The sequence below is a fragment of the Xenopus tropicalis genome, chromosome 8 (assembly GCF_000004195.4).
Source record: "Xenopus tropicalis strain Nigerian chromosome 8, UCB_Xtro_10.0, whole genome shotgun sequence".
In the NCBI taxonomy this organism is placed as follows: Eukaryota; Metazoa; Chordata; class Amphibia; order Anura; family Pipidae; genus Xenopus; species Xenopus tropicalis.
The window spans coordinates 24,608,118-24,621,736 of NC_030684.2; the positions used below are offsets into that span (position 1 = coordinate 24,608,118).

Genomic DNA, 13,619 nt, shown 5'->3' on the forward strand with positions numbered 1-13,619 from the left:
ATTGGTACTTTGATACAGTGCCCATAGGGACTGAAAGATCTCCACTGCCGGACGTGCTCACTTACAGAAGGAAACCCAACCGCCCATGCAGCACCAGTTTTTAAAAAATGCAAAATGTGGGGTGACGCAGCAGCATCATTCATTCTGAGATGGAGCATCATCAAAGTGATTTATGATATCCTTTAATCTCTGGTGCTCAACACCAAACAAACTATAGACTAGATTGAAGTTGCAACTTCACAGTCATGTGGCACGTGTAGCTCCCACTCTTCTGTCAGGAGAGTTGCCTCCATATGTCCTGACTCCGGTATAAAAATTTACAGATGGAAGAACCGTCAAGATCTCTTCTACTTTTATCTTCTAATGCTCTCCTGGACATGTTTTTTTATTTTTTTCTAGTCTATCTTGTCGAAGCAGCCTTATGCTGCAGCCATGACCAGGGTCGGACTGGGGGGTGAAGGGCCCACCGGGGCTGCTGTCCCAGGGGACCTGCAGGTGCCCCAGCCAGACGTATCCCCTAACCCCCACCCCGCAGGGGCCCCCCTAACCCACCTCGCAGGGCCTCCCACCCGATGTCCTCCTCCAAGCGCGTAAATTTGATTGGCAAGGGTCAGGTCTGGCCCAGTCCGACCCTGGCCATGACAATCCTAAAATAGAAGAGTCGGTAAAAGTTATGTAGGGGATCAAAGAACTCTTTCCCCTATTTTTCTGTCTGTGACATCATCCGGCTAAAGACTGGGGAGGAACCTGATTGGCTGGATGCCCCAGTGCACTGTTGGTAGAGAGGAGGTATGCATAGGTTTGGAGCCAAAAAATCAGGAGCAGACCCAGCAGTTTATAAAGGGAGCCCCTGTGGTTTTGCCAGCTTTTGGGAAGAGAGAACCAGAGTAAGTAGCCAGTGCCATTTGTGTGTGTTCAAACTGCAAAGCCTGAAATCTGCTGCGCTGCTGGTGATTACAGAGTCCTCTGAGGAATCTCCGTGTGTGTCCCCTGGTAAGGACAGGTATTACTCGCTTGTTTGCTACGTGGGAGCAGCCACCTTTCCATAGGGGAAGGTACTCTGAGGCAGGTAGCGCTACCTGGAGGGACTTAAGAGCTCTTGGGGAAGGGACTGAACTGAATAAAAAGTATTGTGGAGTTGGAAACCTCCAAAGTGTTACCAGTATGGTAGAATAGGCCACATACAGTCAAACTGTCCTGTTCCTGATGAGGTTGAGGCCCAGTCTGCACTGTGTAAAGTATGGCGCCGGTGTAGAAAATTCCATGGGAAATGTTACAAGTGGCAAGTGATGTGTCATCAGGCCCGGAACTGTAAGACTTTCCTTTCACTGCTTTTGACTACCCCAGATATTTTTGATTTAATCAATAGGTGAGTCTATCTAGCCTATTTATACCTGCAAAAATTAACAGCAGTAAAGAGTGTAATATATTCAAATTCACTCCCATTAATATTTATTTTCCATTTGTTTAATGGAAATATTAAGAGCTGAAATGTACAATGATTTCCACTTTGTTTTTTTGCCAGTGAGTTGGGGGCAGGCTATCCCTTGGGTTTGGAACCCTTTACCTACTAATGTATGTATGTATGTATGTATAACTTTATTTATAAAGCGCCACAAGGGTACGCAGCGCTGTACAGTCTTACAGAATACAAAATTACACACAGGGAGGACAAGTGATATAATAAATAAATACAATAACTATATATATATATAAGTGCCATGTGGTATGAGACACAGTAGGAAGGAGGTCCCTGCCCCGTAGAGCTTACAATCTAAGTGGTTGGGTAACATACAGGAAGGTAAGAGTGCATCAGGTATGGGCATTTGCTAATTTACTAATCATCCTCAATCTGTGGAACTGACCACATCCGGCTCATTTTGTTCTCTGACCTTTGTTTGTCAGATATTCTTCCTCCTCTATTTCTACTTTATCAAACCCACCTCTCTATCAAACCTACCTGCCCTCCTCACCTGTATGGATTAGTGGCCGCTCCAGATCACAACACCCAGACCAGTAGCCTATGAGAACCGATAGTAATACCTAGAGTAATGAGCTCCAGTAATCCAGAGGCCAGAGCAACAGCAGCGTCAAAAGTGCAACTCACTCCTTCTCTGCAGTCTTTACCCCATTGAGGGTGTCACACAGGTGAATGCCAAGCTCCAGTACCTCATAAAGCCTCACCCCCTGTCCCAGGAAGAGAGCAGCTGCTGCCCATTCAGAGAAGGGGGCAGGGAGATGGGAGATATAAAGCTGTGCTTGTGCTGAGTACAGTTGGCAGGAAGGTGCAGCGCTACAAAGGGAAGAGTTTGGGCTATGTGAGCATTGCCTGTTTTTTGGGCTTGGGGGTCAATCAGTGCCATTTAGTGACAGACTGGCATAAGTTTGCAGAAGCCCATTTTTATGTTGTTTACATTTACATTTTTTACACCAGCAAATCCTTTTGTGTGCATTTCCTTTTCTCTTTTTGTGCTCATTTTTATGTTGTGGTGCAAATCTTTACGTGTGGCCATCTTTACTTCTTTACGTTTCTTTCAAATGGCATAAAGGATTCAAATCTATCACATTGTGCTTTAGATAACTCATTCTTGTAAAGTTTAATGTGCTACTATAGTCGTACATTGCATTTTTTGATTGCATCATTCCATCGTACCTTCTACAGGGCACCCAGAATGTCATCCAGCTGGCAGGGTCATGTGATACAGTATATTTCCTATATACCAACACTCACAGCACTACACACATTACACAACATACAACTTCTTTTCCCCAGAGCAGGTATATTTACCGTCAGGCAGCATATGTACATGGCACACATTAAATCACTGAAGCACTTACTGGACTCAGCTAATTCTGTGCTACACACTGGCCAGTTCCCAGACAGCCACACAATCAACTTAGAGTCTATAGAAGCATGGATGCTTCTGAGGACGTGGCGAGAGGCCACGAAACGTGTAAGGTCCACTGTTGTACATGCATTTTTTTACTTTTTAAAAATGACTGAATAAAAGGATTATTTTTATCACAGCTCTTTTTTAGTGCTTCACATTTCTATAGACGCTAAGGCATACGTACATGGGCCTTAAAGCCACTAAGTGGCCTCTGTATTCTTCTCCCTTCTGTCGGGCTGCAGGTGCGGGGGTCTGCAGGCCACCAGGGAGTCAAATGAAATGGAGAGGAATGCAGAGGGCACCAAGCGGCTGGAAAGCTTATGTGCATGCAGCCATATTCTTGTCTGGGTTCCTAGCCCTATGCTGTGGGAATATGCAAGATTGGGTATTGATCCTGGGACCAAAACCAATTGTTAAGGAGTCAGGAAGGAATTGTTCCCTCTAGTGAAGCAGAGCCCAAGCTTCACAGAGATTTTTTGCCTTCCTCAGGGTCAAAACACACAACAAGGTAAAGGAAGGAACATAGCAGCCCCCCTCCCATCCTAAGCTCTGCCTTTGGGCAGCGCCTCCATCAGGAGTTTATTTGGGAGCCACGGTTTTATCCTATTAATAAACCTCTGTCTTCACATATAGAATACAAAACAGTTGTGTCATTATTCTGGGGTTTAATGGACTGGGGGGGGAGGGTTCATATTTTCATTACAAGTGAAAATAAAGGGAAAAGCTACATATATAGCCAAAACAGTATTTTAACAAATATCTAATTCTCAAAGCTTAGTTGGCATTAAAGTAGTTTTGCTGTGGGGCCACATATTGTCTAGTTCCCCACTGCCATAATGCTCTACTTGGTATATCAATATATCTCATTGCAATATTACAAAGAGAACATGTAGCTGGATGCTGGGGTTTTGAATCACACAATCTAAGCAGTAAAAAAAAGTGAAATTCAGTTTTTTTTTCCAAATATCTCTACTTTATTGATCTGTTAAAGGCACAAGCACAGCAAAGTATAGACCCAGGTCCCAGGTCGGTGCATCAGCGTGGTCAGAATGGAGGCAGAAGTCTGCACCTTGGCAAGGTCCCAAACAGTCAGCGACTGGTAGTGTTAAACTGAGTGAAGAAGTGGGCAGTGGGGTTGTTAGTATATACTTCCTTCTCCAGGTATTCCAGGCTAGAGGGAAAACACATGGGGGAAATTTAAGTCAGTGATAAAACCAAACTCCATTGTATCAGCATATAATGAGCAGGGTACAGTGTGTTATTGGGGTGCTCTGCCAGCAGAAATCTTTCCTAACGTTCACCTGTGCTGCTGTCCCAGAATTCTGTTCTATGCACAGCTCCCAACACAAATGCCTTACTCACTTCAAAAGAGTTGTAACTGACATAAACACTACTGTACCCTTACAAAGTATTGTCTAGGAGAAACAATAAGGCAGTCCCTATGTATACATTTAAATACACACAAAATGGATGCCCAATGACTATGTATCCTTTACTGTGTTTTGTGATCTACAAACAACCCTTGTCTTCCATAGCTGACCATCCAACAGGATGTTATGCTTATGCCTTCATCGGGATTTTGCCCCTGCGTAAGTGGGTATGCTTGCTAACTGATCAAGCAACGACCCAAACAAACAGGGAGCATACATATAGCCACAAATGGTATAGTTGCCTTTATATTGTTGCAATAGTTTGTGCAAAGATAATGTTCACAAATATGAGTTGCTGCTCCTCCTTATTTCATCTGCCAGTGCACAATGCATTGGCCAACACTATGCATCAGCATATTATTTTCTTTTGTAATTTGTAAGCCACTATTCACATACCAATACTCTTATTGGCATGTGTATGGCTAGTTTATTCATTTTATGTAGGCTAAAACTCAAAATGTGAGAGACATAACCTCATCTGTATGCAGCTTGCTCTACCTGGCAACTTCTTAACCTGGTTGTGTACCCTGCAGCACTGCTTGCACACTGGTGGGGATAAACTATTGCAGTTCAAAGAAATTACGAAGCAGGGCATATGCGGGCCTGTGCTGGTCACTCACTGTGCTTTCTGCTCTTTGCTCAGCTGCTGGTTATATAAATCCAGTCTCTTCCTCAGCTCTTTATTCATTTCCTGTTCTTGCTGTTCCAGTGTCATTGCTGCCCGGGCTGCCAAAAACCTCTGCTGGTCCCACTCGGCCTCTAGTTGCTTCTCCTGCTCTTTCAACCTCTGAAATAAAGAAACATCAAATGTATCAACCATTAATTGCAGCAGATATGAGCAATCTATAGCCTTCCATGTATTACTGAACTACTACTATCAGAAGGGAGATGGGAGTAGAACATCTGGAGCAATGCAGGTCTGAAACCCCTACATTCCATTCATTATATGTGTCCTTATGTTCTTAAAAACAGGCTCCACACACCCACACACCATTAACTGGGCCAAATAAATGAACCCATAAAAGCAAAATACCCACAGTTATGCAAAACAGTTTCTATAGCTGCCTTGTTAATGGCCCAGCCCACTTACACATCATTATATTGGATCAAATATATATGTATCAAATGATAGAATAAGTGACAGCTACACATGGGGAGCACCATCCAAGCACCCATATAAATTACATGATATAACTAAATCAGTGAAGGCACCTAAATGTATACAACAAAAATATCAGTCATATTTTTGTCATAACTCTGGATGTATACTAGACTAAAATCAGTCATAATAGAGGCTGTGGTGGCCGTAGTCAAGCATAGGGCCATATTGGTAGCATAGCCCAGGTAACACTTTTTATGCCCTTACGTGTTTCTCCTGGCGTTGTTGTTCCTGGGTCTCTCGTATAGCTTGGAGCTGCTCGGGGCTCATTCCCTTCCAGCGATCAGGTATAACACGGTGGGGTCCATAACTACTGGAGGCAGCAGCAGGGTCCTCTGTTAAAATATCTCCTGTGAGGTGGTTATAGATCTCTGCAAAATTATCATCTTGTTCCTGTTGTTTCCTCAGCCTTTTGCCCTCTGATGCTTCCAGTCCCTGCAGGGTTGGGGTGACAGATAGTTAGCTTCAGTGCAGGGAAATATAAAAAGCTGCTCTTTCCTGCCATACCAGGTAGCCTTTTAACTCACCAGTGCCTCATTGTAGTTTTTGGTGGCCAGACTAATAGCCTTCCTGCATTCTTCTTCCATAGTGCTCAGATGCAGAGCTCTTTCATCCAGTTCTACCCTCTTCCTGTCATATAAGTTGTCTGTTGGACAAGACATTAGTAACCATTGTGAGCGAAATAAGTGTTCCATTCAGTTTCCTTTTACTGAACCAAACACCTGTGTGATTCACCCAGAAGGTTAGAGGTTTCGACAAACTTTTGGCGTTTGTACTCTTGGGTCTGGTGAGTGTGCACACTTACCAAAAAATGTAGGTGAAGGAGTTCACTAGCACATTGCACTTTATATTTATTGTGTGTTGCACTCTACACTAAGGGTGTATTGATGTCCTATTGCAAACGCAATACACTATAGGGTTGATTCACTAAAGTGCGATAATGCTTATCGCATGTTTTTTTGCGCTAAAATTGGCGCGAAAAAAACGCATTGGTTAAGTCGCATATCGCGTGCGTTAAATAGCACGCAACCGAATGCATTGCATTAATTATTGCCCAGAAATAATACTAACGCATGATTCACGAACACTTAGATGTGCTAAATATCGCATTAGTCTGTGTGAAAATTAACACCTACTTGGGGCAGGCGGTAATTATAGAAAAGTACAGTTCATGAGCTTTTGGCAACACAATATGGACTTTACAGTGGGATTTATTCAAGTCTGTGTTGGCCCTAGAGTGATGCAGCCGCCAGTTTGCAGGGAAATGGGCATTTTCAGAACAGTAGTTTTACGAAAGTAATGGTGTGTATGGCTAATATGGCGTGCGTTTTTTCGCACGCGGTGACAATTTGTGCACGCTGCGTTAATTATCGCGCGTTGTGTCAAATACTGCACGAAAATAGTCTTCGCGACTTAAATAACGCAAACAGCATCGCGTCTAAATTACCGCAAGTATCCTTTTAGTGAATCGCGTGTTAAGACGCGATAAAATTTTTAACGTTCGATTTATCGCACTTTAGTGAATCAACCCTTATTTGTTGTATTATCTTTGTTTTATTTTAATGTGCTTCCATCACATTTTATATGAGCACTTTTGAAGTCTAATCAGAGGGGACTTCATCAAGTGGGAGCTGCAAGCAATATTCACCATGTGTTATAGAAAACATCACTGTCAAAATACATAATAACCATTAAATGCCTTAAATGCATATATACTTTCATGCACACTTAAATGATATTTTCTCCAGTGTAGGGTTTTTGGTCCCAAGCTTTATTTGAACAACCAATAAATGATGGCTGAACATCCTCCACAATATAAAACTGAATTTCTGATGTAAAAAAAAATATTTTTACAAATATAGGATAGAATTTAAGGATTAGTAAACCCATATAAAATGTACAATTGCTCAGGGAGTGTTTCTAAGTATCTTTCTATTTTTCTAGTATTATTTCTATTTTTCAGTTTCAGGGATATTTAGGTTTTTATTAACTGCCAATATAATACATTTTGTGCCATGTTACTGTACAGTCATGGCAATATTATACCTTCCAAAAGATCTTGCTCTGATCTGTTACAATTGTATTGACTGTTGATAAAAACTTAAATAGCTCTGAAACTAAAAAAAAATAATGAATGTAAATTGCAAAAGTGCTTAAAAATGCACCCTGGGCAATTTTACATTACATTTATTTAGGATTTACTTATCCTAAAACCTATATGGGCAGAGACTAACCTGCATATTTTGCCTGGTGCTGGATTCTCTGCCTCTCTTCTATCTGCTCTGAGAGCCATTTCTTGGTCAGGTCCATCTGCATCTTTTTCCGCTCCTTCTCATTCAGATCTTCTCCAGCCAATTTCTGCAAGCTGGCCGGCCCACACCTTGGGTCTTCATCCCCCACTCGGGCAGGTTGGTCCTTCTTCAGGGCTTCAGGGTCATAGAGGTCAAACTCCCTGCGGGTATGAGGTTGCTGATGTTGGTCCCTGAATTCTTGCACATCTTTCTCTAGGCTGTGTGCCAACTGCTCCTGCCTCTGCTCCAGCATTTGGGCTATTTTATCATTCAGCAGCCTTTCAGCATCTGCACAAAACAGAAGATGGGAGGGTCTGTAAGTCCACTGAGAAATGGTTCAAGGCCTAGATTTTAGTACACTGCATGTGTCAGGAGCCTGGGTGCCCACCCACAGTCTAATTTCAAAGTCTCAAAAGATGTCCAGGTGGGTGCCCCCTTCTTATTCAAAATTCACCGGGCCCGGCACAACACTACCCCTCTCACCCCCGATGGCGGTTGTGGGTGGGTTATTCAACCTGCTGCATAACTAAATTTATGTTTCAAAAAATCTTTTGTGTATTTTCTTAAATATGTACCGGATGTGGAGAACCTCGCACTACAGTAATTATTAGGGTGCACAGTATTTGGAATTGGCGGATATAGTATATCGTGTTATAGACACAAGAGAAACAACTGGCACACCTATTATAGTTAAAATATAACTTTTTTTTTTTATAACATAAAATATAACTTACTTAAGTTATATTTTAACTATAATAGGTGTGCCAGTTGTTTCTCTTGTGTCTATAACACGATATACTATATTTTCTTAAATAGACATTAAATGGGTGTGGAATAATACATTTAGTAGACCCAATAATTGTGAGGACCCAAAATTTAGGGAGGGAGCTGACAGTAATGTGCCTGAAACACATCATTGTGCAAAAGGTTTTGCAAGGTGAGTGAGTCCCTGGCAACCATCACTGCCCTGTCCTGAGGGGTGGTAAAACCCCCAGCTGCATTTGTAGTCAATAAAATCAGAGTTACTTACCATATGCATTACTTACCATATGCCTCATTGCTAGCTTTCTCTGTACTTTCTCTCAACTTCAGCTCCTGCACCTGTTTGTCTAGTTTCTGTACATCGACCTAATAAGAAGGAACACTGTTACATATAGTTCATTATAAGTGACATGAGAGAGGGAATGAAGCAGGCAGCGCTGCACCAACATACCCCAATGGTTCGGCATTTGGCATTAAATATCCGGCTTTGTCTTTGCTGCTCTTGGTTCCTCCTTCGCTCAATGGCGGCAATTTGTTTTGGATCTGGGAGCAAGTCCACCTTATACATGTCTGGGGAGGCACATATAGAGATCAGCTAAGCCTACAAATACACTCATTGGTATGCATTTAGCTCACAGCAACACTGCAGCATTATATGCAGTTTGAGCTGAAGACACATGTGAATATGATATAGTCATTGGGGCCACAAAGAAATGTTTGGCCGCATCCTGGCATTTTAAAGGAAACTAATGTTATCCCGTGTGACCTGCCTGATATAACTTGCTACAGTGCAATAATGTTACCTGGAGGGGTGTATCAGTGGATGGGCCCCCCGGAAATCATTGCTAAGGTCCCAATTAGGCTTACAGTAGTTTCAAGATTAGTATGGTGCAACCTACTGCAGAGACCAGCCAAAATACAGAGGTGGCTTGTAGCCAGCAATGGACATTGTGTCTTCAGCGACAATAAAACAGATGTTATTACTGATCTTTCTAGCCAGGCCCTCTCCATTCAATTCCCAGTCTGTGCTTCTAACCGCTGCCTGGTTGCTAGTAAGTGGATTCATAACAAAATTACATCAATATAATATTCATGCTGAAGAGCAGCTAATTCATGAAATAGGAGATAAAAATACAAGTTGCATTACAGGCAATAGATAGGCTACGTCGCCAAAACAACCCCTCCACAGTTAAGCTGGCCATACACACACCAGTTTTAGCTGCGTATATAGTGGATCGACAAGATGACTGATATCGGCAAAAACCTTGGATAGTGTTTGTCTTGTCGATCAGGCGCAACAAAATATTTTGATTGGACGCCGTTTAAGGCACCCGAGCAAATTCTGCGTTTAGGGCTGAATCATCAGATAGGGGTAGAATTCCTATTGTTTCTACCTCCATATGGCAGATATTAGGAGCAGGCACTACGAAATAGTCGCACAAAATACGATATAGTCACAGCAGCGACGAAAAAGACGCGACAAATACGAAACATCGCGACAGCAACGAAGAAGTCGCAAAATTTTCGTTTCCAATACGATTTTTTTCCCTTTCGGGATTCGGATTCATGGATTAGTAAATCTGCCCCTAGGGGTTAGAATACATGTAGGGGACTTAAAGGTAGCACACAGAGAGGGATCATAACTAACCTGTGATTTTTCTCCCACCCTCCCTCCCATATCTAGAATTACCAAGTCAGTTCAAGCATCAAAAACTGTGATCCGCAAAAGAGAAGCGGCCATTCAGGCCCCATGTCATGTTTGGAGGGCCTGGAACTGTGTGGGGGCAGAGAAGTGCATGATTCCCTGGCACATTCATATAACTAACCTTCTGGATTAAGAACAAGGATTTACCCACACAACTTACTTGCTTAGCCCAAGAGATGTCTGTGTCAAATACACTCCAGTCGTCATAGTAACTGGGTGTGCCATTGTTTGCTGTACTGTGGGGGGAGAAGCTTTCCATTTCCACTCATAAAACGAACACATTCTCTTGTTAACTTGTCATATGTTAATCCACTACAACTGATATATCTATTTAACATCATTCAAATGCTTATGACTCACCGAATGGTAATTTTGCACAAGTAGTGTGTAAATCAGCCACCCCTCCTGTATGCTTCATATGGTTCAGCCCAGGTTAAGGTTACACTAGAAGGAAACTGGCAGGAAGAAAGCTGGGGGCTTTTTTTTAATGTAGTGTGGCTCTGAGGGAACTGGTGGGGAACTGGAATTAGAAGAACTGTTGGTACTGGTGCCTTTCGAAAGACTTTGAGACAGACGGGGAAAGTTTCAATTAGTATTGGTACAGTTTAATACTGCAGTTACAAATTGTGGCCAGCGAGAGTCGCCACTGAACCAAGTCGTCCACTATCTATCTAACTGGAGTGGTTTCTCCAATTCCATGTTACTGTAAACAATTTGACCAGATTCACTTGGGGAGTGTTCTGGTTCCATCTCTGTGGTTCTGACTGAATTGGGGCTCACACTTTAGTTCTAGGCTTACGGCTGCAATGAGTATTTGGGCAGTGGGGTAGGTTAGGCATGCACATTTTTGAGTAGGGGGCATGCCCTCTACTTACAGCCAAGGGAGGAAATTTGCAGCACAGGCCCCATACCAACAGGGGCGGATTTAGATCTGGGGCACCCCTAGGCCACTCGAAGCCCCTGCCCTGCCAGCAGATGAAGCTAGTGGGCGACATGCTGCATAACCTCCCAACATTTGAAAAATGAAAAGAGGGACAAAAAGTTTTAGCGCGCAACGCGGCAATTTTTTGGCCATGCCCACTTTTGTGGCCACGCCCCAATTACCACACCCCATTTTTTAAAAAAAATACTCCTTTTATATAGATGAAATGGCAGGATCAGACGCACATGTGCTATACCCTCATACTGTAGTACCTAAGGAAAACAATATAGCAACTCCTACATTAAAATACAAATATAGAGAGAAGGCAGTCAGTTATAAGTGAGTTATAACTATGTACCAGTTTTGCATCCCATACACAGTACCCCCCATACACAGGAGCACCCCCATACACGGGAGCCCCGCCCCCCACAGTTTCCCCCATACACAGTAGCCCCCCCATACACAGTAGCCCCCCCATACACAGTGCCCCTATACACAGTAGCCCCCCCCATACACAGTGCCCCTATACACAGTAGCCCCCCCATACACAGTGCCCCCTATACACAGTAGCCCCCCCATACACAGTGCCCCTATACACAGTAGCCCCCCCCATACACAGTACCCCCTATACACAGTAGCCCCCCCATACACAGTGCCCCTATACACAGTAGCTCCCCCCATACACAGTACCCCCTATACACAGTACCCCCCATACACAGTGCCCCTATACACAGTAGCCCCCCATACACAGTAGCAACCCCCCATACACATTACACCCACAGAAGCTCCTCCTTCGTCTGCGGCTTCTCTCCTTATGTGGCGGTGCCAGGCCCTTTTATAAGGTTGCGCCCGTGCGTAATGACGTCACACGTACCCACAGGCGCAACCTTATAAAAGGGCCTGCCGCGCTGTATAAGGAGCCGCATAAGGAGTAAAGCGCCGGGGAAGTCTGAAGTCCGGCTCCAGCCAGCGCATCCCGCTGTGCTGGATAGTTCAATGAATGTCCCGGGACATTCATGGAACTATCCGGGACAGCGGGATGCGCCATGAAAAGCGGGACTGTCCCGCGAAAAGCGGGACAGTTGGGGGTATGCATGCTGCCCCCAGACCTTTGCCACCCTAGGCCTGGGCCTTTGTGGCCTGCCCACAAATCTGGGCCTGCATACCAAAGTATTTCTGGCCCCCACAGTCCCACACCAACCTGCAAAGGGACCTATACTCAGTCCCATTTATAAAACTGCATAATTATTACTGGATTACAGATGTCTCCTTCCCCTATTGTTGTACCACTGCTTAGGGTGAAGACAGACAGGGTAATTAGTCACCACAATTTTTTAAAAATTAGCTACCCCACAGCTACATCTATGCAAAAATATACAAGTTGCAGCATGCAAAGCTACAGTGCAAGTTACCATTACTTTTGCAGTGGCGATTAGTTGCCACATCTGGATTTTTAAACATCACAGCCACTAATCTCCCCATCTTTAAAGGAATAGTTCAAGTGTAAAAAAGAAACTGGATAAAATAGATATACTGCACAAAATAAAAAATGTTTTCAATATATTTAGTTTGCCAAAAATGTCATCTGTAAAAGTTGGACTGAACAGATGCCTAACATGATTTCCAGAACACTACTTCCTCCTTTACAGCTCTCTAAGCTGCTAGCAGTCAGTAACCAATCAGTGACTTGAGAGGTGGCCATATGGGACATAACTGTTTAGTTAGTTTGCATCTGAATATGACCTGCGTGCTCACAAACTAACTGAACAGTTGTGTCCCATGTGCCACCCCCTAAAGTCACTGACTAACTAAGAGGTTACAGAGCTGAAAGCAGGAAGTAGTGTTCTGGCTATTATGTTAGACATCCACTCACGCCAATAACAAAAAGTATCCCAAACTCAATGCAAAATTGCAGTTTAAAAAATCACAGAATGCAGATAAAGGCGGACTAGTTGTGGTTCAGTACACTGCAGTATATAAAATGGAAGCACTCAGAGAGTTAAATGACAGATTTACTAATGAAGTTCTTACTGGAAACCAACTAAATTCTTTTTGGTGAAAATAACTACTTTGGTAGATGAAGCTTTAAAGAAATTGACTCAGTGGTAAGAGATTACATGATTCCTCGTTCAGTGATAATCCCTACTTTTTTTCTTATCTACCGAAAGTACATAAGCAGCATAGACCACCGTTGGGAAGGCCCACTATCTCGGGTTTGGGTTGCTAAATGAGCACCTATGGCAATAGGTGGATGCCCATTTATAGCCCCTAGTTTTGCACCTTGAGAGTCATACCCAGGACACTACACGTTTTGATAAGTTAAAAACTTATCCAGATGTGAGTAGCCTCCATTACATTCAGCTAAGTTTGTACCTGCAGAGATTAGACATGAAGAGAAAAATAGGTTGCTTATGCAACTTATGACTGGTGGTTGCCTGAGAGAGTTGCAGAGTGAGTAG

The 13,619-nt window shown here is 43.3% G+C and overlaps 1 protein-coding gene across 3 annotated transcripts; it reads right to left on the bottom strand.

Moving 5' to 3' along the window:
* Window positions 1-3,841: 3,841 nt before the first annotated feature.
* On the bottom strand, window positions 3,842-10,466 carry ribc1 (RIB43A domain with coiled-coils 1). Of its 3 annotated transcripts, none has more exons than XM_012968121.3 (8): window positions 10,399-10,466; window positions 8,985-9,103; window positions 8,818-8,899; window positions 7,715-8,059; window positions 6,008-6,126; window positions 5,688-5,915; window positions 4,942-5,108; window positions 3,842-4,062 (listed from the first exon to the last, which is right to left on the bottom strand). In XM_012968121.3, exons 2-8 carry the CDS (start codon window positions 9,099-9,101, stop codon window positions 3,981-3,983), a joined length of 1,140 nt encoding a protein of 379 aa, XP_012823575.1. In that variant the 5' UTR covers window positions 9,102-9,103; window positions 10,399-10,466; the 3' UTR covers window positions 3,842-3,980.
* Window positions 10,467-13,619: the final 3,153 nt, after the last annotated feature.

Coding starts and splice junctions, on each gene's coding strand:
- ribc1 (XM_012968121.3), bottom strand. CDS start 9,101: ATGTATAAGGTGGACTTGCTCCCAGATCCAAAACAAATTGCCGCCATT. Junction 8,060..8,817: donor AGCTAGCAATGAGGCATATG/GTAAGTAATGCA, acceptor TGTTTTGTGCAG/ATGCTGAAAGGCTGCTGAAT. Junction 4,063..4,941: donor AGCAAAGAGCAGAAAGCACA/GTGAGTGACCAG, acceptor TTTTCCCTCTAG/CCTGGAATACCTGGAGAAGG.